The sequence below is a fragment of the Tachyglossus aculeatus genome, chromosome 5 (assembly GCF_015852505.1).
Source record: "Tachyglossus aculeatus isolate mTacAcu1 chromosome 5, mTacAcu1.pri, whole genome shotgun sequence".
Lineage (NCBI taxonomy): Eukaryota > Metazoa > Chordata > Mammalia > Monotremata > Tachyglossidae > Tachyglossus > Tachyglossus aculeatus.
This window is the reverse complement of record NC_052070.1, coordinates 39,054,108-39,080,136: the sequence shown is the minus strand read 5'-3', so window position 1 is coordinate 39,080,136 and position 26,029 is coordinate 39,054,108. Positions and strand designations below refer to the sequence as shown.

The 26,029-nt window shown below is 47.2% G+C and overlaps 1 protein-coding gene across 1 annotated transcript in view; it reads left to right on the top strand.

Annotated features, from left to right (window-relative positions):
• Positions 1–26,029, top strand: part of VWA5B1 (von Willebrand factor A domain containing 5B1) — a 123,610-nt gene that overhangs the window by 19,367 nt on the left and 78,214 nt on the right. Inside the window, 6 exon segments of the mRNA XM_038747279.1 lie at positions 1,929–2,089; positions 2,091–2,149; positions 4,146–4,291; positions 6,311–6,442; positions 11,666–11,790; positions 20,048–20,224. Coding sequence (XP_038603207.1) covers positions 1,929–2,089; positions 2,091–2,149; positions 4,146–4,291; positions 6,311–6,442; positions 11,666–11,790; positions 20,048–20,224 — 800 coding nt within the window.

Below are 26,029 nucleotides of genomic sequence, written 5' to 3'. Positions count from 1 at the left end.
AGTACAGTGTTCTGCACACAGTAAGTGCTCAATAAATACGATTGGTTGATTGATTGATTAATTGAAAAATGATGCCAGTCTTACTTTGAGCAGGTGAGACATCAAAGCACCCATTCCCTGCTCTGGTGAAAGTTCGCAAGGCCCCGGGGAGCTGGTTCCAGCAGCAGAGATTTTCAGACATTCCCTAAGACACAGGTCTCCCAGTCACCTCTTTGGATTTAGCATTCCTCCCTGAGAGGCTGACGGCTTTTTTTTTAAATTTTTTCTGGACTTGACTGAGCTGGCCCAGGAACAGGATGATGCAGAGGTGTAATGCTACAGTGACGTGGAGGTCCCAAAATAGTATCTTTGGGAGAAGCACTCGGGTCAAAGATGAATTTCTTGTCCTTTCTCTAAGTCTACCCCTAACCCCAGGCCTCCTTTCTCCGTCCCTTTATCTGCAATGTAGAATGTGAGCCGGGGGTTGTTGAGTGGTGGAGGGAAGAGGGATCGAAACAGCTGGGGGGCCAGTCCTGGAGGCGGTCAGCGAGGTGGGCCATGGAAAGAAAGACAGGGATGGGGGTCAGAGAGGTGGGCTATGGGTTGGGGCAGTGAGGCATGGCAGAGAGGCAGGGGCAGTTCTTCTAAAGAACATAATATTATTATTATTATGATGGCATTTGTTAAGCACTTACTATGTGCAGAGCACTGTTCTAAGCGCTGGGGGGGATACAAGGTAATCACGTTGTCCCACGTGGGGCTCACAGTCTTAATCCCCATTTTACAGATGAGGGAACTGAGGCACAGAGAAGTTAAGTGACTTGCTCAAGGTCACACAGCAGATGTGTGGCGGAGCCGGTATTCAAACCCATGACCTCTGACTCCAAAGCCCGGGCTCTTTCCACTGAGCCAGAAATAATTATTGTGGTATTTGTTAAGCACTTTGCTATGTGCCAAGCACTGTTCTAAGGTGGGGGCGGGGGCATCCCCTCCTCTCTATTTACTTATTTATTTTACTTGTACATATTTATTCTATTTATTTTATTTTGTGAATATGTTTTGTTTTGTTGTCTGTCTCCCCCTTCTAGACTGTGAGCCCGCTGTTGGGTAGGGACCGTCTCTATATGTTGCCAACTTGTACTTCCCAAGCGCTTAGTACAGTGCTCTGCATACAGTAAGCGCTCAATAAATATGATTGAATAAATGAATGAATGGGGTAGATAATAATAATAATAATAATAATTGTGGTATTTGTTAAGCACTTACTATGTGCCAAGCACTGTTCTAAGCACTGGGGTAGATACAAAGTAATCAGATTGTCCCACATGGGGCTCACAGTCTGAATCCCCATTTTACAGATGAGGGAACTGTGGCACACAGCAATGAAGTGACTTGCTCAAGGCCACACAGTAATAATAATAATAATGACATCGGTATTTGTTAAGCGCTTGCTATGTGCCAAGCACTGTTCTAAGCACTGGGGGGATACAAGGTCATCAAGGTTGTCCCACGTGGGGCTCACGGTCTTAATCCCCTTTTCCAGATGAGGGAACTGAGGCCCAGAGAAGTGAAGTGACTTGCCCAATGTCACCCAGCTGACAAGTGGTGGAGTCAGGAGTAGACTCCCAAGCCCAGGATCATCATCATCAATCGTATTTATTGAGCGCTTACTGTGTGCAGAGCACTGTAATAAGCGCTTGGGAAGTACAAATTGGCAACAGTGGATCTTTCCACTGAGCCACGCTGCTTGTAGACAAGTGGCAGAGCTGGGATTAGAGGCCAGGTCCTTCTGATTTCTGGGCTGTACTCTATTCACTAGACCACACTTGCTTGAAGGGGGTTTTAAAGGTTTGCAGCAAGCCCCAAGAAGGAAGCACAGCTTTTCCCCGGGGGTCGTTCTCGGGCCGCCCCAGAGCACCACTGACCCTTGAGGGATTTCCTCCCACCAGCCCGGATTGCTCTGGACGAGGACCTGGAGCGGATCGTGTTCGTGGCCAACCTCGGCATCATCACCCCCTTGGAGAGCGTGACCATCTGCATCAGCACCTCCTCGGAGCTCCAGACCCTGCCCAGCGGGGCGGTCCAGGTCCTCCTCCCAGCCGTGTGCGTCCCCCCCCGTCCCCCCGTTCTGCACCGACAACTCCGGCTTCTCCGCTCAGCAGCTACGAGGGTAAAGGACACCTCGGCGTCGGAGTGGGTGGTGGCATGAGCTGCTGGGGCCGTGAGAATCCTCTATAATAATAATGATGATGGTATCTGTTAAGCGCTTACTATGTGCAAAGCACTGTTCTAAGCGCTGGGGAAGTTACAAGGTGACCAGGTTGTCCCATGGGGGGCTCACAGTTTTAATCCCCATTTTACAGATGAGGTAACGGAGGCCCAGAGAAGTGACTTGCCCAAAGTCACACAGCTGATAGTTGGCGGAGCTGGGATTTGAACCCATGACCTCTGACTCCAAAGCCCAGGCTCTTTCCACTGAGCCACGCTGCTTCTCTATATTCCCGGGAGCCCAGAGGACCCACCTAGGGTGGAATATGAGGGTCAGGGGTCGGGGACAAGAGTGCTTTCGGCATCCCCCTTCTGGAAAGTGTGCCATTTCTCTGCTGGGTGGGATGATAATAATAATAATAATAATGATGTTGGTATTTGTTAAGCGCTTACTATGTGCCAACAGATGGATCCATCTCCTCTCAGGGGGAGCCACGCTGCTTCTCTATATTCCCGGGAACCCAGAGGACCCACCTAGGTGGAATATGAGGGTCGGGGTGGTCAGGGGTCGGGGACAAAAGTGCTTTCTGCATCCCCCTTCTGGAAAGTGTGCCATTTCTCTGCTGGGTGGGATGACAATAATAATAATAATAATAATAATGTTGGTATTTGTTAAACGCTTACTACGTGCCAGCAGATGGATCCATCTCCTCTCAGGGTGGTCACAGTATTTATCTATTCAGTCGTATTTATTAAGCGCTTACTGTGTGCAGAGCACTGTGCTAAGCACTTGGGAAAGTAAAATATGACAATAAATGTATTAGAGGATGATATTAGAAGAGAGAAGCGTGTGAGCTGGGGGATAGCATGAGAGGAGAGAGAAAGCTAGTGGAATGAGCACGGGCCTATAAAGAGCACTTTACTGCTGAGCTCAAATAGGGCAGGCTGGGGAGAGCGAAGGGACCAGAGTGCTCATCTTGGTAGAGCCAGTGAAGTCTAAAAACAATCCAAAGTCTTGGGTGGGGAGTCCTTCAAGAGGCAGACTAAAATTGGCCTGAAAGGGAAGAGAGGAAGGGCCCAGACCAGGGAATTCATCCCATCAGTCAATTGATCAATGATTTTATTGGGTACTTAATAATAATAATAATAATAATGATGGCACTTCTTAAGCGCTTACTATGTGCAGATCACTGTTCTAAGTGCTGGGGAGGATACAAGGTGATCAGGTTGTCCCATGGGGGGCTCACAGTCTTAATCCCCATTTTACAGATGAGGTAACTGAGGCCCAGAGAAGTTAAATGACTTGCCCAAGGTCACACAGCTGACAATTGGCGGAGCCAGGATTTGAACCCATGACCTCTGACTCCCAAGCCCGTGCTCTTTCCATTGAGCCACGCTGCTTCTCTACTTACTGGGTGCAAAGCACTGTGCTAAGAACGTGGGGGAGTGCAACACAACAGAGTTGGTAGACGTGATCCCTGTCAGTCATTCTTACTGACATACTTACCGTATGCAGAGCACTGTACTAAGTGTTTGGGAGAGTACACTATAACAATATGACAGACACATTCCCTGCCCACAAGGAGCTTACAGTCTAGAGGGTCTGTCAGTGACTCAGTTCTCCTGGAGGTTTACTTGCTGGAGAATTATTTGACCTCACTCTGGGGTCTGCCAGAGAGAGTCAGGGCAGCACAAAAGCGCTTAGTACGGTGCTCTGCACACAGTAAGTGCTCAATAAATATGATTGAATGAATGAATGAAAAGGAAGTGGAATAAGAGGAAAGGAGGGCTTAGTTAGGGAAGGCCTCTTTGAGGAGTTGCACTTTCCATAAGGCTTTGAAAGGGGGGAATATCGTTGACCTGGGTCCTTGTGCCTGGAATTAGAGTCTCTCTCATGCCCTCCTTACTTCCACGCGACACCCTGGCTCTGGTCTAGCAGTCTGGTATCTCCTCATCAGCAGAGACAGAAATTACAGTGGATCCAGGACCCCAGATCAGCCCACCAGGTTATGCCTGGCCCAGCTTCTGGAGAACGAGGTGGTGAACCCCATGGAGTACGAGTTCAGCTTCCAGCTAGAGATCAGGGGACCGTGCCTTCTTGCAGGTGAGAGACCAAACTTGTCCTAAACTGGCAATTTTTACCGGGGACCGCTAAAGAAGAAAGGTTCCGTCGAGAACGACAGATGAGCCTCAGTCAGCAGGACCGAGAACCAGGGCCAAGGATTCGAGAACCAGGGTCAAGGATTCGATGCTACCGATGGTGACTTGTGCGGTGCCACTCTCACTCTGTGGTTCCTGACAATCACGTTCTCACTGGGGCATGGTGTATAATAATAATCAATCAATTGTATATATTGAGCGCTTACTGTGTGCAGAGCACTGTACTAAGCACTTGGGAAGTACAAGTTGGCAACATATAGAGACGGTCCCTACCCAACAGTGGGCTCACAGTCTATTACTCTATTTATTTATTTATTTATTTATTTATTTTACTTGTACATATCTATTCTATTTATTTTATTTTGTTAGTATGTTTGGTTTTGTTCTCTGTCTCCCCCTTTTAGACTGTGAGCCCACTGTTGGGTAGGGACTGTCTCTACATGTTGCCAACTTGTACTTCCCAAGCACCTAGTACAGTGCTCTGCGCACAGTAAGTGCTCAATAAATACGATTGATTGATTGATTAGATTATAATAATAATAATGGTGATATTTAAGCGCTTACTGCATGGCAAGCATTGTTCTAAGCGCTGGAGAAGATACAGGCTAATCAGGTTGTCCCACGTGGGGCCCACAGTCTTAATCCCCATTTTACAGACGAGGTAACCGAGGCCCAAGAAAGTTAAGTGACTTGCTCAGGGTCACACAGCAGACGAGTGGCAGAGCTGGGATTTGAACCCATGTCCTCCGACTTCCAAGCCCGGGCTCTTCCCACTAGGCCACACTGAGGGAGTAGGAGAGCAGGGGTGCAGCACATGGAGAAGGGCATGCAAACATTTTTGTTTTTACACGCAGGTCCCCGATACAGCTGAAATGACCACAGCACGGTGCCCAAAACGGTAGTGCCACGACCCGGCAGATGGTTATCTTGGTGGCAGTCTCGGTTTGAGATTGAGGATTGGGGATTGAGACTGTGAGCCCCATAATAATAATGATGGCATTTATTAAGAGCTCACTATATGCAAAACACTGTTCTAAGCGCTGGGAAGGTTACAAGATGATCAAGTTGTCCCACGGGAGGCTCACAGTCTTCATCGCCATTTTACAGATGAGGTCACTGAGGCCCAGAAAAGTTAAGTGACTTGCCCAAAGTTGCACAGATGACAATTGGTGGAGCCGGGATTTGAACCCTTGGGCTCTGGCTCCAATGCCTGTGCTTTTTCCACTGAGCCACATTGGGACAGGGACTGTGCCCAACCCAATTTGTTTTTATCCACCCCAGCGCTTAGTCCAGAGCTTGGCACATAAGTGCCTAACAAATATTATTATTATTATTATTATTATTATTATTATTATTATTATTATGATGTTGATGATGGGGCAGGCACTGGATTAAGCGTTGGGTAGATACAGCTAATCCAGTTGGACCCATTCCATGTCCCACATCGGGCTCACTATCTTAACCCCCATTTTACATATGAGATAATCAAAGTCCAGGGATGTTCAGTGACTCGCCTAAGGTCACACAGCAGACAAGCTGGGGAAGCAGCGTGGCTCAGTGGAAAGAACCCGGGCTTTGGAGTCAGAGGTCATGGGTTCAAATCCCGGCTCCACCACTTGTCAGCTGGGTGACTTTGGGCAAGTCACTTCACTTCTCTGGGCCTCAGTTCCCTCATCTGCAAAATGGGGATGAAGACTGTGAGCCCCATGTGGGACAACCTGATTACCTTGTATCTACTGTAGCGCTTAGAACAGTGCTTTGCACATAGTAAGCGCTTAACAAATACCAACAACAACAACAAAAAAAAAGTGGCAGAGGTGGGATTAGAACCCAGGTCCTTCTGACCCCCAGGCACGTGTCCTATCCACTAGGTGATCACCATCATCTGAGTTTCCTTTCCCTGCGCTCTTATGTTGAGACGTGACCCCATGCTTCTCATTTCTGGTCTTCCTGTCTCCTTCAGGGGTGGAGAGCCCCACTCATGAGATCCGAGCTGATGCTGACCCTTCCGCCCATTCAGCCAAGAGCATCATGATCACCCTGGCCAACAGACACACTTTTGATCGTCCCGTGGAGATTCTCATCCATCCCAGTGGTAAGCCAGCTTCTCCATCTCCTCATAATTTTTTAAGTGCTTACTATATGTAAGCACTGCACTATGCTCTGGGGTAGGTACAACCTGGGGCTCACGCACTAAGTAGGAGGGAGAACAGGTATTGAATCCCCATTTTGCAGATGAGGGAACTGAGGCACAGAAGGCCTAAGGCCACACAGCAGATAAGCTGTGGGGCCGGGATTAGAACCCAGGTTAATCAATCAATCAATGGTATTTGTCGAGTGCTCACTGGGCAGAGCACTGTACTAAGTGTTTAGGAGAGTACAACATAGGTACTCTATGTTTGCGGTTTGCAGGCTCCTTCTCCGCCTTCATTCATTCATTCATTCAATCGTATTTATTGAGCGCTTACTGTGTGCAGAGCACTGTACTAAGCGCCTGGGAAGTACAAGTTGGCAACATATAGAGACAGTCCCTACCCAACAACGGGCTCACAGTCTAGAAGGGGGAGACAGACAACAAAACAAAACATGTGTACATGCGTCAAGTCGTCAGAACAAATAGAATTAAAGCTAAATGAGCATCATTAACAAAATAGAACAGTAAATATGTACAAGTAAAATAAATAGAGTAATAAATCTGTACAAAACAGTGCTTTGCACATAGTAAGCGCTTAACAAATACCATCATTATTATATATACAGGTGCTGTGGGAAGGGGAAGGAGCGGGGATGGGGAGGAGGAGAGGATAAACAGGGCTCAGTCTGGGAAGGCCTCTACCCATGGGAGCTCTTCAAGGCTCAGTTCTGGGTCCCCTTCTATTTTCCATTTACACCCACTCCCGTGGAGAACTCATTCGCTCGCTCATCCATTCACTCAATCATTTTTATAGAGCTTACTGCGCGCAAAGCACTGTACTAAGCACTTGGGAGAGTACAATATAACAACAGACACATTCCTGCCCACAGTGAGCTCACATTCTAGAGGCGAGGAGAGAGACATTAATATAAATAAATAGATAAAGAAATTATAGATATATACATCTGTGCAGTGGGGATGGGAGGGAGGATAAATGAAGGAGCAATAAAAGCCAGGTAGAAGGGAGTGGGAGGAGAGGAGAGGAGGGCTTAGTCAGGGAAGGCTTCTTGGAGGAAATGTGACTTCTATAAAGTTTTGAAGTGGGGGAGAGGAATTATCTGTCGCTCCCATGGCTTCAAATATCACCTCTTTGTGAGTAATTTCTAAATCTACATCTCCTTCCCTGATCCCTCTCCGGCTGTGCAGTCTCACATTTCCTCCTGCTTTCAAGACTTGGATCTGACACCTCAAGCATAACAGGTCCAAAACAGAGGTGCTTATCTTCCCACCCAAACCCTGTTCTCCCTCTGATTTTCCCATCACTGTAGACAGCACCACCATCCTTCTTGTCTCACAAGCCCATAACCATGGTGTTATAATAATAATAATGGTATTTATTAAGCGCTTACTATGTGCAAAGCTCTGTTTCAAGTGCTGGGGAGGTTACAAGGTGATCAGGTTGTCCCACGGGGAGCTCACGGTCTTAATCCCCGTTTTACAGATGAGGTAACTGAGGCACAGAGAAGTTAAGTGACTTGCCCAAAGTCACACAGCTGACAATTGGCAGAGTTGGGATTTCAACCCATGACCTCTGACTCCAAAGCCTGTGCTCTTTCCACTGAGCCACGCTTCTTCTCCTTGACTTATCTCTCTCATTCAAGCCACATATTCAATCTATCACTAAATCCTGCCAGTTCGACTTTCACATCCCTAAAATCCACCCTTTCCTCTCCATCCAAACTGCTACCATATTACTCCAAGCACTTAGCCTATCCTGCCTTGATTACTGTATCAGCCTCCTTGCTGACCTCCCTGCCACCTAGATCTGCCCACTCCAATCACTCTGCTGCCCAGATAATTTTTCTACAAAACCGTTCATTCCGTGTTTCCCCATTCGAGAACCTCCAGTAGTTGCCCATCTACCTCTGCAACAAACAGAAACTCCTTACTATTGGCTTTAAATTATTCAGTCACCTTGCCTCCTCCTATCTTACCTCTTTGATTTCTTATTACAACCCAGCCCGTACACTTCACTCCTCTAATATCTGGCTCACTGTACCTCAATCTCATCTCTCTCACCACTGACCCTTCACCCATGTCCTGCCTCTGGCCTGAAACTCCCTCCCTCTTTTTTAAAATTATTTTTTATTTTATTTTATTTTTAATGGCATTTATTAAGCGCTTACTATGTGCAAAGCACTGTTCTAAGTGCAGGGGAGGTTACAAGGTGATCGGGTTGTCCCACGGGGGGCTCACAGTCTTCATCCCCATTTTACAGACGAGGGAACTGAGACACAGAGAAGTTAAGTGACTTGCCCAAAGTCATACAGCTGACAACTGGCGGAGCCAGGGTTTGAACTCATGACCTCTGACTCCAAAGCCCGGGCTCTTTCCACTGAGCCACGTTGCTTCTCTCTTCATAACCGACAGACAATCACTCTCCCCACTTTCAGAGCCTTATTAAAAGCACATCTCCTTCCAAGAGGCCTTCCCCAAGTCCTCATTTCCTCTTTACCCACTCCCTTCTGCATCACCCTGATTGGTACCCTTTATTCATTCATTCATTCATTCAATCGTATTTATTGAGTGCTTACTGTGTGCAGAGCACAGTACTAAGCGCTTGGGAAGTCCAAGTTGGCAACATCTAGGGACAGTCCCTACCCAACAGCGGGCTCACAGTCTAGAAGGGGGAGACAGGCAACAAAACAAAACATATTAACAAAATAAAATAAATAGAATAAATATGTACAAGTAAAATAAATAGAGTAATAAATATGTACAAACATATATACTACATATATACAGGTGCTGTGGGGAGGGGAAGGAGGTAAGGCGGGGGGATGGGGAGGGGGATTTGAACCCATTCCCCTCTCACTCAGACCTACAGCACTTAATAACATTTATATAAATGTGGGTCTCCCCCTCTAGACTGGGAGATCACTGCGGGCAGGAAATGTGTCTACCAACTCTGTTGTACTCTCCCAAGCATTCAGTACTGTGCTCTGCACTTAGGAAGCACTCAGTAAATACCATTAGTTGATTGACTGAATGATCAATGCATGCTCTTCAACTCTTTTAAACTTCAGTCTGGGGGAAGCTGCTTTAGTTGTCAGGGAAGGGCATTTTTCCCTAGATTGTAAACTCCATGAGTTCAGGGATCATGTTGTCTAATAATAATAATAACAATAATAATAATAATGGCATTTGTTAAGCGCTTGCTATGTGTGAAGCACTGTTCTAAGCACTGAGGGGGATGCAAAGTGATCAGGTTGTCCCATGTGGGGCTCACAGTCTTAATCCCCATTTTACAGATGAGTAACTGAGGCACAGAGAAGTTAAGTGACTTGCCCACAGTCACATAGCTGACAAGTGGAAGAGCCGGGATTAGAACCCATGACCCCTGACTCCCAAGCCCGGGCTCTTTCCAATGAGCCACTAATAATGATAATGATCATATTTGTTAAGTGCTTACGATGTGCCAAACACTGTTCTAAGCCCTGGCACTGTTCTAATCTCTGAGTGTATGCCCAAGCACTTAGTACAGTGCTCTGCACAATAAATACTATTGATTGATATTCTGATATATTGTACTCTCCCAGTGTGGCTTAGTGGAAAGAACACGGGCTTGGGAGTCAGAGGTCATAGGTTCCAGTCCCGGCTCCACCACTTTTCAGCTGTGTGACTTTGGGCAAATCACTTAACTTCTCTGTGCCTCAGTTCCCTCATCTGTAAAATGGGGATTAAGACTGTAAGCCCCACGTGGGACAACCTGGTAACCTTATACCTATCCAAGTGCTTAGAACGGTGTTTGGCACGTAGTAAGTGCTCAACAAATACCATCATTATTATTATGCACGCAGTAAGCACTCAATAAATACCATTGATTGATGTCTCTAAGGGACAGTCCTTTACACCCCAACTTTTAGGTAAATTCCAATAACACCACTGTTTTCACTGCTCCTTTCTCACTGTACCTTTGCCCCTAGATTCACCCCTGACCTCTCATCCACTACCCCAGCCCAAAATGTAGCGTGGCTCAGTGGAAAGAGCACGGGCTTTGGAGTCAGAGATTGCGGGTTCGAATCCCAGCTCTGCCACTTATCAGCTGTGTGACTTTGGGCAAATCACTTCACTTCTCTGGGCCTCGGTTCCCTCATCTGTACAATGGGGATTAAGACTGTGATCCTCCTGTGGAACAACCTGATCACCTTGTAACCTCCCCAGAGCTTAGAACAGTGCTTTGCACATAGTAAGCGCTTAACAAATACCACCACCACCATGTAATAATAATAATAATAATGAAAAACATAGTTTTGCCAAATACTGAACTACGCACTGAGGTGTATGCAAGATAGAAGGGACACAGTCCTTTTTCCACATGGGGCTCCTAGGCTAAGAGGGAATGGAAAACAGACATTTCATACTTATTTACAGATGAGGACACTGTGGCCTAGAGAAGTGAAGTGGCTTGCTCAAGTTCACACAGCAGGCAAGCCGGGGATCTGGGATTAGATTTCCAGGCCCGAGCTCCTTCCACTAGGTCACACAGTTTCCCAAGCCCTTCCAGTGGCCATTTTGTGTCCCTCCCACGTTGCGTGGGCACCCACTGCATGCCCACTCCCTCCCTTTCCTATCCTTTCAACCTGCGCCTCGCTGCCGGCGGGCTGGACTTGCAGGGCTAGGTGTGAAATTTTCAGCCTGACCCAAGCCAGGTTCTGGAGCAGACCCGGGAAGTTCTGATAGCATTTGGACAACTAGGCCAGTTAGAAAGCTAAATGACCCCGAACCTTTCCAAAACAATAATAATAATTGTGGTATTTGTTAAGCTATGTGCCAGGCACTGTATTTATTCATTCATTCAATCATATTTATTGAGCACCTACTATGTGCAGAGCACTGTACTAAGCTCTTGGAAAGTAAGCTCTGCGGTCGATACAGCAAATCGGGTTGGACACGGTCCCCGTCCCAGGTGGGGCTCACAGTCTTAATCCCTATTTTCTAGATGAGGTAACTGAGGCCCGAAAAAGGGAAGCGACTAAACCAGAGTCAGGCACCAGACAGGTGGCAGAGCCGGGAATCGAGATTCCCAGGCCCCCGCTCTATCCACTACGCAAACCTTCCCCGGCGTCACGACTCCCACACCTCCAGGTTGACGTTCTGACCGTTTGATCTCTGACCTTTTAGAACCCCACATGCCACACGTCTTGATGGAACAGGGGGATATGACCCCGGCAGAGTTTGAGCAGCACTTGAAGGGGAGAAGCGATTTCATTAAAGGGACCAAGAAAGATGCCAGCGCGGAGAGAAAGGTGAGACGGGGACTGCTGCTTTGTGTTCATCTGAGGCGACCGACAGGGCAGTCAGTCAGTCAATGGTATTAATTGAGCGCTTACTGGGAGCAGAGTACTGTACTAAGCGCTTGGGAGAGTACACTATAACAATAAACAGATGCATTCCCTGCCCACAGTGAGTTTACAGCTTAGAGTTTAAGGCAGGCCAGGTTTTCAGGAAAAAAAGCGAAGGTGACAGGAGTATGACACAGTGGCACTGAGGAGTCAAGACTGAGGACAACGGAAGCAGTGTGAAGCAGCGTGGATCCGTGGAAAGAGCATGGGCTTTGGAGTCAGAGGTCATGGGTTCAAATCCCGGCCCTGCCATTGTCAGCTGTGTGACTTTGGGCAAGTCACTTGACTTCTCTGTGCCTCAGTTACCTCACCTGTAAAATGGGGATGAAGACTGTGAGCCCCCCGTGGGACAACTTGATCACCTTGTAATCTCCCCAGCGTTTAGAGGAGTGCTTTTTACACAGTAAGCACTTAATAAATGCCATTATTATTATTATTATTAATGGAAGAGAAGCCCGCGGCCTAGATGGGGTTCTAACCCCACCTCTGTCACTAACTGCTGACCCTCTCTGTTGTTCACCCTAGGTGGACGGGAAGACTCTTAGCCAGGTTGAAGACCACTGGGCAGTGGGCACCTTCCCAGCTCCCCCCGTGTCCATTCTTCTGGTAGGCAGGGGAGGAGAAAGTGGGGCACTGAAGCAGAGAGCAGCAGGTAGACAGGAAGGGAGGTGGTGTCCTTCTCAACTGGTGGTGCTTGTGGATCTCCCAGATCTACCCTCACTTCCCGAGCCTAGGGGTGTCCATTTAGTGATGGGGATAATCGTTCCCTTCTTTAGTCTCCCTCTCCCAGATGCTGACAAGTGCATGGGCTGGTGGAGAGAGCACGGCGCCTGGGAGTTAATCCCAGCTTCACATTTGTCTACTGTGTGACCTTGGACAAGTCACTTCACCTCTCTGGGCCTCAGTTACCTTATCCACAGGATGGGTTTTAAGACTGTGAGCCCCATGTGGGACAGAAACTGAGTCCAACCTGATTAGCATGTGTCTCCCCCAGTCAATCAATCATATTTATTGAGCGCTTACTGTGTGCAGAGCACTGTACTAAGCGCTTGGGAAGTACAAGTTGGCAACATGTAGAGACAGTCCCTACCCAACAGTGGGCTCACAGTCTAAAAGGGGGAGACAGAGAACAAAACCAAACATACTAACAAAATAAAATAAATAGAATAAATATCTACAAGTAAAATAAATAAATAAATAGAGTAATAAATATGTACAAACATATATACATATATACAGGTGCTGTGGGGAAGGGAAGGAGGTAAGGTGGGGGGGAAGGAGAGGGGGACGAGGGGGAGAGGAAGGAAGGGGCTCAGTGTGGGAAGGCCTCCTGGAGGAGGTGAGCTCTCAGTAGGGCCTTGAAGGGAGGAAGAGAGCTAGCTTGGTGGATGGGCAGAGGGAGGGCATTCCAGGCCCGGGTGATGATGTGGGCCGGGGGTCGACGGCGGGACAGGTGAGAACAGTGATTAGAACAGTGCTTGACACCTAGCTCTTAACAAATACCATTATTATTATTGTTATTATCATTTTGCAATATATTATTAATTATTATATAATTATGCAATCAATTATTATATATTATTAAGTATTAACATTATTATTAATAATAATGGTATTTGTTAAGCGCTTACTATGTGCAAAGCACTGTTCTAAGCGCTGAGGTAGATACAAGATGATCAGGTTGTCCCACGTAAGAATGATGACGATAGCACCTTAAAGAAGCATGACCATGCACGTTCTCCTGGTCTGGGTTGGTGAGAGGGAGAAAAAAGATGCAGTATCCGACTCAAAGCCGAACACAGTAAACCTTGCCACTTGACACCCTGAACCACTTTAGTTCTTCCATCGGCAATGTGCCCCAGGGGGTTTAGGGTGGGGGCTGGTTTTCCGAAAGATCCTTCACCCTGAGGATTTATAGGAAGCAGGTCACCCTAGATCTTCAAGGGAGTCTTATTAAAATCCCATCTCCCCTATGAAGGCTTCCCTGATAAGCCCTCATTTCCTTTTCTCCCTCTCCCTTCTGCATCACCCTTACACTTGAATTTGTATCCTTTATTCACCCCACCCTCAGCCCCTCAGCACACATATACACGACTTATACTTCCCAAGCGCTTAGTACAGTGCTCTGCACACAGTAAGCGCTCAATAAATACAATTGAATATACATATCTGTCATTTATTTTAATGTCTGGCTCTCCCTCTAGGCTGCAAGCCCCTCCATTACATTGTACTTTCCCAAGTGCTTAGTATGGTGCTCAGCACTCAGGAAGTGCTCAATAAATTCATTCATTCATTCAATCGTATTTATTGAGCGCTTACTGTGTGCAGAGCACTGTATTAAGCACTTGGGAAGTACAAGTTGGCAACATATAGAGATGGTCCCTACCCAACAACGGACTCACAGTCCAGAAAGGGGAGACAGTCTCTGATGGAGGTTGGCTTGCTGTCCCATGGAAAAAGGACAGTTTGGTCTGGGCTCTCCCAGGAGATTCTCAGAGCCACAGAACAGTGGTCCAAATCCCCACCAGGACCTAAAATCGACCTAGAACTGTCCCTGTCATCCTTGACCCTCCGGGCTCCCTCCTGGTGATTAGAGCCCCCGAGGATGGGGTGATTCCCCCTCTGAACCAGATGTTTTGGGCAGTTCAGACCTTCCTTGGGTCTTCAGGGAGCTAAACAGCAGCTCAACACCAACTCTCTTTTTAAAAATGGTATTTGTTAGGCACTTACTATGTGCCAGAGACTGTACTGAGCGCTGCAGTAAATAAGAGCTAATCAAATTGGAAACAGTTCCTGTTCCCACATAGGGCTCACAGTCTTCACCCCCATATTACAGATGAGGTAACTGAGGCCCAGAAGTGAAGTGATTTGCCAAAGTCATTCAGCAGACAAGCAACAGAGCCATTCATTCATTCCATTCATTCAATCCTATTTGTTCAGTGCTTACTTTGTGCAGAATGCTGTATTAAAGCGCTTGGGAAAGTACATTATAACAATAGACAGACTCATTTCCTGCCAACAGTGAGTTTACAGTTTAGAGGGGGAGAAATCAATCAATCAATCAATCAATCGTATTTATTGAGCGCTTACTGTGTGCAGAGCACTGTACTAAGCACTTGGGAAGTACAAGTTGGCAACATATAGAGACAGTCCCTACCCAACAGTGGGCTCACAGTCTAAAAGGGGGAGACGGAGAACAAAACCAAACATACTAACAAAATAAAATAAACTAGATATGTACAAGTAAAATAAATAAATAAATAGAGTAATAAATATGTACAAACATATATACATATATACAGGTGCTGTGGGGAAGGGAAGGAGGTAAGATGGGGGGATGGAGAGAGGGACGAGGGGGAGAGGAAGGAAGGGGCTCAGTCTGGGAGAAAGACATTCATATACATAAATATATTACAGATACATCAGTGTTGTGGGGCTGGGCCGGAGGGATGAATAAAGGGAGCAAGTCAGGGTGACGCAGAAGGGAGTGGGAGAAGAGGAAAGGAGGGCTTAGTCAGGGAAGGCCTCTTGGAGGAGGTGTACCTTCAATAAGGCTTTGAAGCGGGGGAGAGGAATTGTTGGATTTGAGAAGGGAGAGTGTTCCAGGCCAGAGGCAGGACGTGGCTGAGGGAACAGCATTGAGATAGATTCTGGGGAAGCAGCATGGCTCAGTGGAAAGAACACGGACTTTGGAGTCAGAGGTCAGGGGTTCAAATCCCGCTCCGCCAATTGTCGGCTGTGTGACTTTGGGCAAGTCACTTAACTTCTCTGTGCCTCAGTGACCTCATCTGTAAAATGGGGATTAAGACTGTGAGCCCCCCATGGGACAACCTGATCACCTTGTAACCTCCCCAGCACTTAAGAACAGTGCTTTGCACATAGTAAGCGCTTCATAAATGCCATCATTATTATAGATGAGGTTGAGGCCCAGTGAGAAGGTTAGCGTTAGAGGAGTGAACTGTGTGGGCCGGGTTGGAGTAGGAGAGTAGTGAGGTGAGCCAGGATGGGAACCTTTTTACTTCCAGGCCCACATTTTATCCACTAGGCCACACAGCTTACCTCTGCCTCCACTTCCCTGTGATTCAACCGGCCAAAGGAGCATTAGGCTACGTGGCAGTGAGCTGGAGGAGCCGAAGGGGCAATTCATGTTTCCATTTGAATCAATCGTATTTATTGAGCACTTACTGTGTGCAGAGCACTGTACTAAGCGCTTGAAGGCAGACGGACCCGCATCATGACACCTAGTTGGTTCCCCAAGGATGACTCCCTGGACTGCCGGGAAACATCGCCGGTGTGGATCTCCAGCCCAAGGAACCTGACACTCCACACATCATTGCTTAAATTAATTAGCTCGGGAACTTCAGCAGCAAATGAGAATTAATTTGTCGTCTTTGGTTGGTTATGCAAATGCTCTGAATTCTCATTAGCTTGAAGGCTGCCAGACTCTAAGGCTGGACTGAAGAAGCCACCGACAGCTGCTGGATGGGGCGTTTATTGTAATCGGATTAGGCTGGGCAGAGCGATGTCGGCAAGCATTAAGTGTTGTCTCCTCCCCGGCTCAGTTCAGCTAGGGCCTCTGAACCCTTTTCCTTGCTTGTCTTATACTGTCGAGTCATCTCTGACCCAAAGCGACACCATGGACACATCTCTCTCAGAACACCCCACCTCCATCTGCAATTGTTCTGGTAGCGTATCCATAGACTTTTCTTGTTAAAAATATGGAAGTGGTTTACCATTGCTTCTTTCTGCACGGTAAACTTGAATCGCTGCCCTTGACTCTCTCCTCTGCTGCTGCTGCCCAGCCCAGGGGAGTTTTGACTTGTAGCAGATTGCCTTCCCCTCTCTAGCCCCTACCCAAGCTAGGGATGGAATGGGTATATAATAATGATGGCATTTATTAAGCGCTTCCTATGTGCAAACCACTGTTCTAAGCGCCGGGGAGGTTACAAGGTGATCAGGTTGTCCCACATGGGGCTCACAGTCTTCATCCCCATTTTACAGATGAGGGAACTGAGGCCCAGAGAAGTGAAGTGACTTGCCCAAAGTCACACAGCTGACAAGTGGCGGAGCTGGGATTTGAACCCATGACCTCTGACTCCGAAGCCCGAGCTCTTTCCACTGAGCCATGCTGCTTCTCCTGCCTCTGCTTGACTCTCCCTCCCATAGTCAAGACTGATAGAGTACTGGAAACTCTCCAGGTGTGACCTTGAGAGGGGGCTTTTCCTTTCGCAACCCTTTTTGTGTGTGTGTGGTATTTGATATGCGCTTACTACATGCCAGGCTGTGTACTGAGTGTTAGGGTAGATGCAAGCTAATCAAGCTGGACTGTGTCCCACATGAGGGTCACAGTCTTAATCCCGTTTTACAGATGAGGTAACTGAGGCTCAGAGAAGTGAAGTGACTTACACACAGCAGATAAGTGGCGGGGCAGGGATTAGAACCCAGTTCCTTCTGACTCCCAAGCTGGTGCTGTTTCCCGTAGGCCTCGCTGCTTTTTGTGGGTTACTTGAAGCCCGGAATACCATCTTCTCTGCTGCTGCCCACTTGATGAATCGGATGTTGTGATTCCCGGGAGTTATTTTGCCAGAGAGAAAGTGGGGAGGGAGTAGTTTTTAGGTACAGCTGGAAGGCCTAGTCATGGGAAGTTAAGAAAGGGTTGATTTCCATGCTGGGAGCTTAGAGAAGCAGCACGGTTCAGTGGAAAGAGCACGGGCTTTGGAGTCAGAGGTCATGGGTTCGAATCCCACCTCCACCACAAGTCTGCTGTGTGACCTTGGGCAAGTCACTTAACTTCTCTGAGCCTCAGTTACCTCATCTGTAAAAATGGGGATTATGACTGTGAGCCCCATGTGGGACAACTTGATCACATTGTATCCCCCCCAGCACTTAGAACAGTGCTTTGCACATAGTAAGCGCTTAACAAATGCCAACATTATTATTATTATTATTATTTGACTGGGCCACTGCAAACCCATGTTTTTTGGGTCCTAGAGGAATCCTTTTCAGCCCACCTGGATTCCTTCAGTCACAAAGCCCAGGAAGGAACTAGGAAACAGACAACCCAGAAGCCTTTCACCATTTCCTCACTCTAGTGGTGGGGAGAAAAGAGTCCATTTTTACCAGTCCCGATGGGATCAGTTTGGTAACAGACTGGCTGAGTCTCAGAGGTTCACACTGGCAGGCAGCGGGCTTCAGGGTTCAGACTGGACCAGCTCACTCTGGGCGTAAGTAATCCTGACAGAGACCCAAATGGAACTAAAAATGATGGTGTTTGTTAAATGCTTACTATGTGCTAGGTGTTGTACTAAGCACTGGGGTGGATACAAACTCCTAGAATGAGTCATCTACACGTGCTGCCTTGAATTCCTCAATGCCAACTCTTTCCTTGACCCCCTCCAATCTGGCTTCTGTCCCTTACACTCCACGGAAACTGCCCTCTCAGAGGTCACCAAAGACCTCCTTCTTGCCAAATCCAATGACTCCTACTCCATCCTAATCCTCCTCGACCTCTCAGCTGCCTTCAACACTCTAGATCACCCCCTTCTCCTCAACACGCTATCCAACCTTGGCTTCACGGACTCTCTCCTCTCCTGGTTCTCCTCTTATCTCTCCGGCCATTCATTCTCAGTCTCTTTGCGGGCTCCTCCTCCCCTCCCATTCCCTTACTGTAGGGGTTCCTCAAGGGTCAGTTCTCGGTCCCCTTCTGTTCTTGATCTACACTCACTCCCTTGGTGAACGCATTCATTCCCACAGCTTCAGCTATCATGTCTAGGCTGATGACACCCAAATCCACATCTCCGCCCCTGCTCTCTCTCCCTCCCTCCAGGCTCATATCTCCTCCTGCCTTCAGGACATCTCCACCTGGATGTCTGCCCGCCATCTAAAACTCAATATGTCCAAGACTGAACTCCTTATCTTCCCTCTCAAACCCTGTCCTCTCCCTGACTTTCCCGTCACTGTGGATGGCATTAACATCCTTCCCGTCTCATAAACCCACAACCTTGGTGTCATCCTCGACTCCGCTCTCTCATTCACCCAACACATCCAATCCATCACCAAAACCTGCCGGTCTTACCTCAACAACATCGCCAAGATCCGCCCTTTCCTCTCCATCCAAGCCTCTACCTTGCTGGTTCAATCTCATCCTATCCTGACTGGATTACTGCATCAGCCTCCTCTCTGATCTCCCATCCTCCTGTCTCTCCCCGCTTCAGTCTATACTTCACTCTGCTGCCTGGATTATCTTTCTACAGAAATGCTCTGGGCATGTCACTCCCCTCCTCAAAAATCTCCAGTGGTTGCCTGTCAACCTACGTATCAAACAAAAACTCTTCACTCTTGACTTCAAGGCTGTCCATCACCTCACCCCCTCCTACCTCATCTCCCTTCTTTCCTTCTCCAGCCCAGCCCGCACCCTCCGCTCCTCGCCGGCTCACCTCCTCACCGGGCCTCGTTCTCGCCTGTCCCGCTGTCGACCCCCTGCCCGCGTCCTCCCCCTGGCCTAGAATGCCCTCCCTCCGCGCATCCGCCAAGCTAGCTCTCTTCCTCCCTTCAAAGCCCTACTGAGATCTCACCTCCTCCAGGAGGCCTTCCCAGGCTGAGCCCCCCTTTTCCTCTCCTCCTCCCCATCCCCTCTGTCCTACCTCCTTCCCCTCCCCACAGCACTTGTATATATATTTGTACAGATTTATTACTCTATATATTTTACTTGTACATATTTACTATTCTATTTATTTTGTTAATGATGTGCATATAGCTTTAATTCTATTTATTCTGATGATTTTGACACCTCCATTAAAAAATAAAATCAAATAAAAGGGCAGGATCCTCCAAGTGCTGGATAATCACAAGGTGGTTTACTATGCAAAATGAGCCAGATCTTCAGCTAGTCTTCCATTTCCCCTATGGCCTAGCGGCGTGGCCTAGTGGATAGAGCCTGGGCCTGAGAGTCAGCTCTGGCTTCTAATCCCAGCTCTGCCACTTGTCTGCTGTGTGACCGTGGGCAAGTCACTTCACTTCTCTGGGCCTCACTTCCCTCATCTGTAAAATGGGGATGAAGACTGTGAGCCCCAGGCGGGGTGGAGAGCGGCAAGGAAGTAGCCGGAGGGGGCTCCTCCTGCTTGGACAGGTCGAGGAAAATGCCCTCTCCCTTTCATTTCAGACGGAAATCATCAGGAAGCGCCTCCACAAGGACGTGACCCATCACCCGGTGCTCATGCTGAACTTCTGCCCCGACCTGAGGACTGTCCAGCCGGACCTGAGGAAGACCCAGGGAGAGTTTCTGTTCCTCATAGACCGGAGTGGCAGCATGAGCGGTGTCAACATCAGTCGGGTTAAGGTAACGACCCTGTCTCTCCCCATTTCAATCCATACTTCACGCCGCTGCCCGGATTGTCTTTGTCCAGAAACGCTCTGGGCATGTTACTCCCCTCCTCAAAAATCTCCAGGGGCTACCAATCAACCTATGCATCAGGCAGAAACTCCTCACCCTGGGCTTCAAGGCTGTCCATCCCCTCGCCCCCTCCTACCTCACCTCCCTTCTCTCCTTCTCCAGCCCAGCCCGCACCCTCCACTCCTCTGCCGCTAATCTCCTCACCGTGCCTCGTTCTCACTTGTCCTGCCGTCGACTCCCGGCCCACGTCATCCCCCTGGCCTGGAATGCCCTCCCTCTGCCCATCCGCCAAGCTAGCTCTCTTCCTCCCTTCAAGGCCCTACTGAGAGCTCACCTCCTCCAGGAGGCCTTCCCAGACTGACCCCCTCCTTCCTCTCCCCCTCCTCCCTCTCTGCATCCCCCGCCTTACCTCCTTCCCTTCCCCACAGCACCTGTATATATGTATATATGTTTGTACAAATTTATTACTCTATTTATTTATTTACTTTACTTGTACATATTCTATTTATTTTATTTTGTTAATATGTTTTGTTTTGTTCTCTGTCTCCCCCTTCTAGACTGTGAGCCCACTGTTGGGTAGGGACTGTCTATCTGTTGCCAACTTGTACTTCCCAAGCGCTTAGTACAGTGCTCTGCACACAGTAGGTGCTCAACAAATATGATTGAATGAATGAATGAATGAATGAATGACCCACCCGGGGGCCTAGGGAAAGATTGTCCTCTAGACTGTAAGCTCATTGTGGGCAGGGAACGTGTCTGTCAACTCTGTTGTGTTGTATTCTCTTAGTGCTTAGCACAGTGCTCTGCAAACCATAAATGCTTGGTAAATATCATTGCGGGAGGGAGAGAGAACTGGGGAGGAGATATAGATTTGTGTGTCAACCGCATAGAGATGTTAGGTGAAGCCATGGGAGTGAATGAGTTCACCAAGGAAGTGAGTGTCGATGGAGACTAGAACATACTTGTACATATTTGCTATTCTATTTATTTTGTTAATAATGTGCATCAAGCTTTAATTCTATTTGTTCTGACGACTTGACACCTGTCCACATGTTTTGTTTTGTTGTCTGTCTCCCTCTTCTAGACTGTGAGCCTGTTTTTGGGTAGGGGCCATCTCTGTATGTTGCCGACTTGTACTTCTCAAGCGCTTAGTACAGTGCTCTGTACACAGTAAGTGCTCAATAAATACAATTGAATGAATGAATGAATGAATGAATGAATGGAGTTGGTGGTGAGTATTAGAGAAGCAGCATGGCTCAGTGGAAAGAGCACAGGCTTTGGAGTCAGAGGTCATGGGTTCAAATCCCGGCTCCACCAGTTGTCAGCTGTGTGACTTTGGGCAAGTCACTTAACTTCTCTGTGCCTCAGTTACCTCATCTGTAAAAAAGATGATTAAAACTGTGAGCCCCCCGTGGGACAACCTGATCACCTTGTAACCTCCCCAATGCTTAGAACAGTGCTTTGCACATAGGAAGCACTTAACAAATACCATTATTATTATTATATAGCCAGACAACCAATCAGTCTGGGAAGTAGCATGCTCTACTGGCAAGATGAGGGGCCTGGGAGTTAGAGGATCTGGGTTCTAATCCTTGCTTGGCCATTTGTCTGCTCTGTGACTTTGAGCAAGTCATTTCACTCTCTGGGCCTCAGGTACCTCATCTGTAAAACGGGGATTAAGATCGTGAGCCCCATGTGGGACATGGACTGTGTCCAACCTGATTATCTTCTATCTACTACCCCAGTGCTTAGTACAGCTCCTAGCACATAATGAATGCTTAACGAATACCATGAAAAAAAGTAAAGTGAAAATCAATCAGTGGTATTCATCGAGCACTTGGTGTCTGCAGAGCACTGTACTAAGTGCTTGGGAGATTACAACAGCCAGAAGAGAGCCCTGACATGGGAGCCAAGAAATCTGAACTGTCACCCCACCTTGGCTACGGACTTCACCTATTGCCTAGAACAAGCCACTTTTGCTCACTACGCCTCAATTTTTCCCATAATGTGAATAGAGAAGCAGTGTGGCTCAGTGGAAAGAGCCTGGGCTTTGGAGTCAGAGGTCATGGGTTCAAATCCCACTCCGCCAATGGTCAGCTGTGTGACTTTGGGCAAGTCACTTAACTTCCCTGGACCTCAGTTCCCTCATCTGTAAAATGGGGATGAAGACTGTGAGCCCCCCACGTGGGGCAACCTGATCACCTTGTAACCGCCCTAGCGCTTAGAACAATGCTTTGCTTATATAGTAAGCGCTTAATAAATGCCATCATTATTATTATTATATCTGACAGACCACCACCCAGCCCTTCTTCAAAGCCTTATTTAAATCACATCTCCTCCAAGAGGCCTTCCCCGACTAAGTCCTCACTTCCTCTTCTCCCACTCCCTTCTGCATCACCCTGATTTGCTCCCTTTATTCACCCCCCCCCACAACTAAAGCCCACAACACATGTTCATACCCATAATTTATTTATTTGTATAATATCTGTCTCCCCCTCTAGACTGTAAGCTCCTTGTGGGCAGAGAACATCATCAATCGTATTTTTGAGCGCTTACTGTGTGCTGAGCACTGTACTAAGCGCTTGGGAAGTACAAGTTGGCAACATATAGAGACAGTCCCTACCCAACAGTGGGCTCACAGTCTAACATCTCTACCAGCTCTGTTATAGTGTAATCCCCCAAGTGCTTAGTACAGTGCTCTGAGCATAGCAGGAATGTGGGCAGGTCTGTTGTTTTATTGTATTCTTCCAAATGCTTAGTACAGTGCTTTGCACAAGTAAGTGCTCGATAAATACGATTGAACGCATGAGTGAATAAATATCATTGATTGATTATCACTCATGGAGAGCTCAGGGAGCTGCATGGGGTTCTAAAGGGCTTCACTCCCACTATATCAACGAGATCTATTTCAAGTGACTGCTTTCTCTATCAGTGTCTCTGTAGCAGGAAAAGGGAGAAGTTAACTCTAATAATAATAATAATAATAATAATAATAATAATAATAATAATGATGGTATTTGTTAAGCACTTACTATGTTCCAGACACTGTTCTAAGGGCTGGGGTGGATAAGAGCAAATCAGAGTTGGACACAGTCCCTGTACCACATGGGGCTCACCGTCTCAATCCCCATTTTACCAAAGAGGAAACTGAGGTCCAGAGAAGTGAAGTGACTTGACCAAGGTCACACAGCAGACAAGTGGCGGAGCCAGAATTAGAACCCATGACCTTCTGATTCCCAGGCCTATGCTTTATCCACTACATTATACTCCTTCTTCCTAGGCCCCTCTGCCTTTTTTTTTTTAGCAAAGCCCGTCAGAAGACGATGTCCCTCAAGCCCCATTCAGCTCATGCTACTGAGCTAATAAGTTCCAGCTCATCTTGTTATGGGCAGGAAACGTGTCTTCTTATTCTGTTGTATCGTACTCTCCCAAGCACTTAGTGCAGTGCACAGCTCAGAGTAAGCACTCCGTAAATACCATTAATTGATCGATTGATTAATGCTCCTGGGGGCTGAGCCGGTGGTCTTTTCTCAGTCATTTCTACTTAGTTGTGGAATCGTTTCCCCTGTCTTTGATCTTTTGGAAAGAGCCACAGAGACTTTAGGGGCAGTAAACTTGCTGGGGTGGGCAGTCCTCACTCTCAACAGCAGACAAGGGGGCCTTCTGGAGCTTTCAAGTAGCATTCATTCATTCATTCATTCATTCATTCAATCGTATTTATTGAGCACTTACTGTGTGCAGAGCACTGTACTAAGCACTTGGGAAGTACAAGTTGTCAACATATAGAGACGGTCCCTACCCAACAGCAGGCTCACAGTCTAGAAGGGGGAGACAGACAACAAAACAAAACATATTAACAAAATAAAATAAATAGAATAGTAAATATGTACAAGTAAAATAAATAGAGTAATAAATATGTACAAACATATATACAGGTGCTGTGGGGAGGGGAAGGAGGTAGGGCGGGGGAATGGGGAGGGGGAGGAGGGGGAGAGGAAGGAGGGGACTCAGTCCCATATAGAGCTCACATTATGATCCCCATCTTATAGATGAGGTTACTAAGGCCTAGATGATTTATTTATTTTACTTGTACATATCTATTCTATTTATTTCATTTTGTTAATATGTTTGGTTTGGTTTTCTGTCTCCCCCTTCTAGACTGTGAGCCCACTGTTGGGTAGGGACTGTCTCTATATGTTGCCAACTTGTACTTCCCAAGGGATTAGTACAGTGCTCTGCACACAGTAAGTGCTCAATAAATACGATTGATTGATTGATAGAGAAAGGATGTGACTTGCTTCAAAAACCCAGAACTTGCCAGAAGTTGGTAATTCCACAAAGGCCTTTTCAAATTTAATCTTTAGTCAAATTGAGCAAATCTTTGATCTGACTTTTTGTGGAGCCCTGGAAACCGGGCTCCTAGGTGAGACTGAGGATGGAGCGGGGACGAGGGAAACACAGGCAGAAAGAGCTGGAGCGGAGGCAGTTCAATCAGTTTAATTTCCTGCAGCTGGTCCCGCTCTCCTGTATCTGCTCCCTGCCAAAACCATGGCAGAGACAAACACTAATCGGGGTGAGCAGAGACAATCTGTACAGATCTGCAGAACTGATGCTAGCGAGAGTATACGTCAGTGACTAATGGAAAAATAAGCAGCTATCGACTTCTTTGGAGGTGAGAAATAAGGTATGTTGGTTGACTCCGTGAACAGAAGAGAGGGAAGGCTCAAGTCAGTATTTCCAATGGAGGAGGGGAATAAATAATGGTATTTGTTCAGCGCTTACTATGTTTCAGGCACTGTTCTAAGGGCTGGGGTGGATACAAGCAAATCAGATTGGACGCAGTCCCTGTCCCATGTGGGGCTCTCGATCTCAATCCCTATTTTACAGAAGAGGAAACTGAGGCCCAGAGAAGTGAAGTGACTTGCCCACATCACCCAGCAGACAAATGTGCAAGACTAAAGCGTCGTCCGACTGAGGATGGTTCTAAATGTGGCCACTTGGCAGGCACAGACATCTTTCATTCCATGGGTTAATGTTGTTATCCAACACCTAACCAATCAATTAATTAATTGTATTTACTGAGCGCTTACTGTGTGCAGAGCACTGTACTAAGCACTTGGGAAAGTATGCTATAACAGAGTTGGTAGATGTTTTCTCTAACCACAATGAGCTTACGGTGTAGAGGGGGATATAGGCATTAATGTAAACTAAATAAATTACAGAGATGCACAGAAATGCTTTGGGGCTGAGGGAGGGGCAGATAAAAGGTGCAAATCAAAGTTGAAGGGCAACCAGCGTGGGTCAGTGGAAAGAGCACAGGCTTTGGAGTCAAATCCCAACTCTGCCAATTGTCAGCTGTGTGACTTTGGGCAAGTCACTTAACTTCTCTGTGTTTCAGTTACCTCATCTGTAAAATGGGGATTAAGACTGTGAGCCCCCCGTGGGACAACCTGATCACCTTGTAAGCTCCCCAGCACTTAGAACAGTGCTTTGCACATAGTAAGTGCTTAATAAATGCCATTATTATTATTATTATTAATAATAATGAAATGAGGGCTCAGGTGGGGAAGGCCTCTTGGAGGAATGTGGCTTTGTACAGGGACATGGCAAAACCAATAACTAGCAACGTCGCCCATAAGGAGATGAAACTCTAACAGGGTAGACCCGGCATGAAATTATTTGCAAATGCAGTAATAAGAATAAATGAAGAAGGAGGAAAAACAAAAATAAATGCATGAATGATAAAGGTGG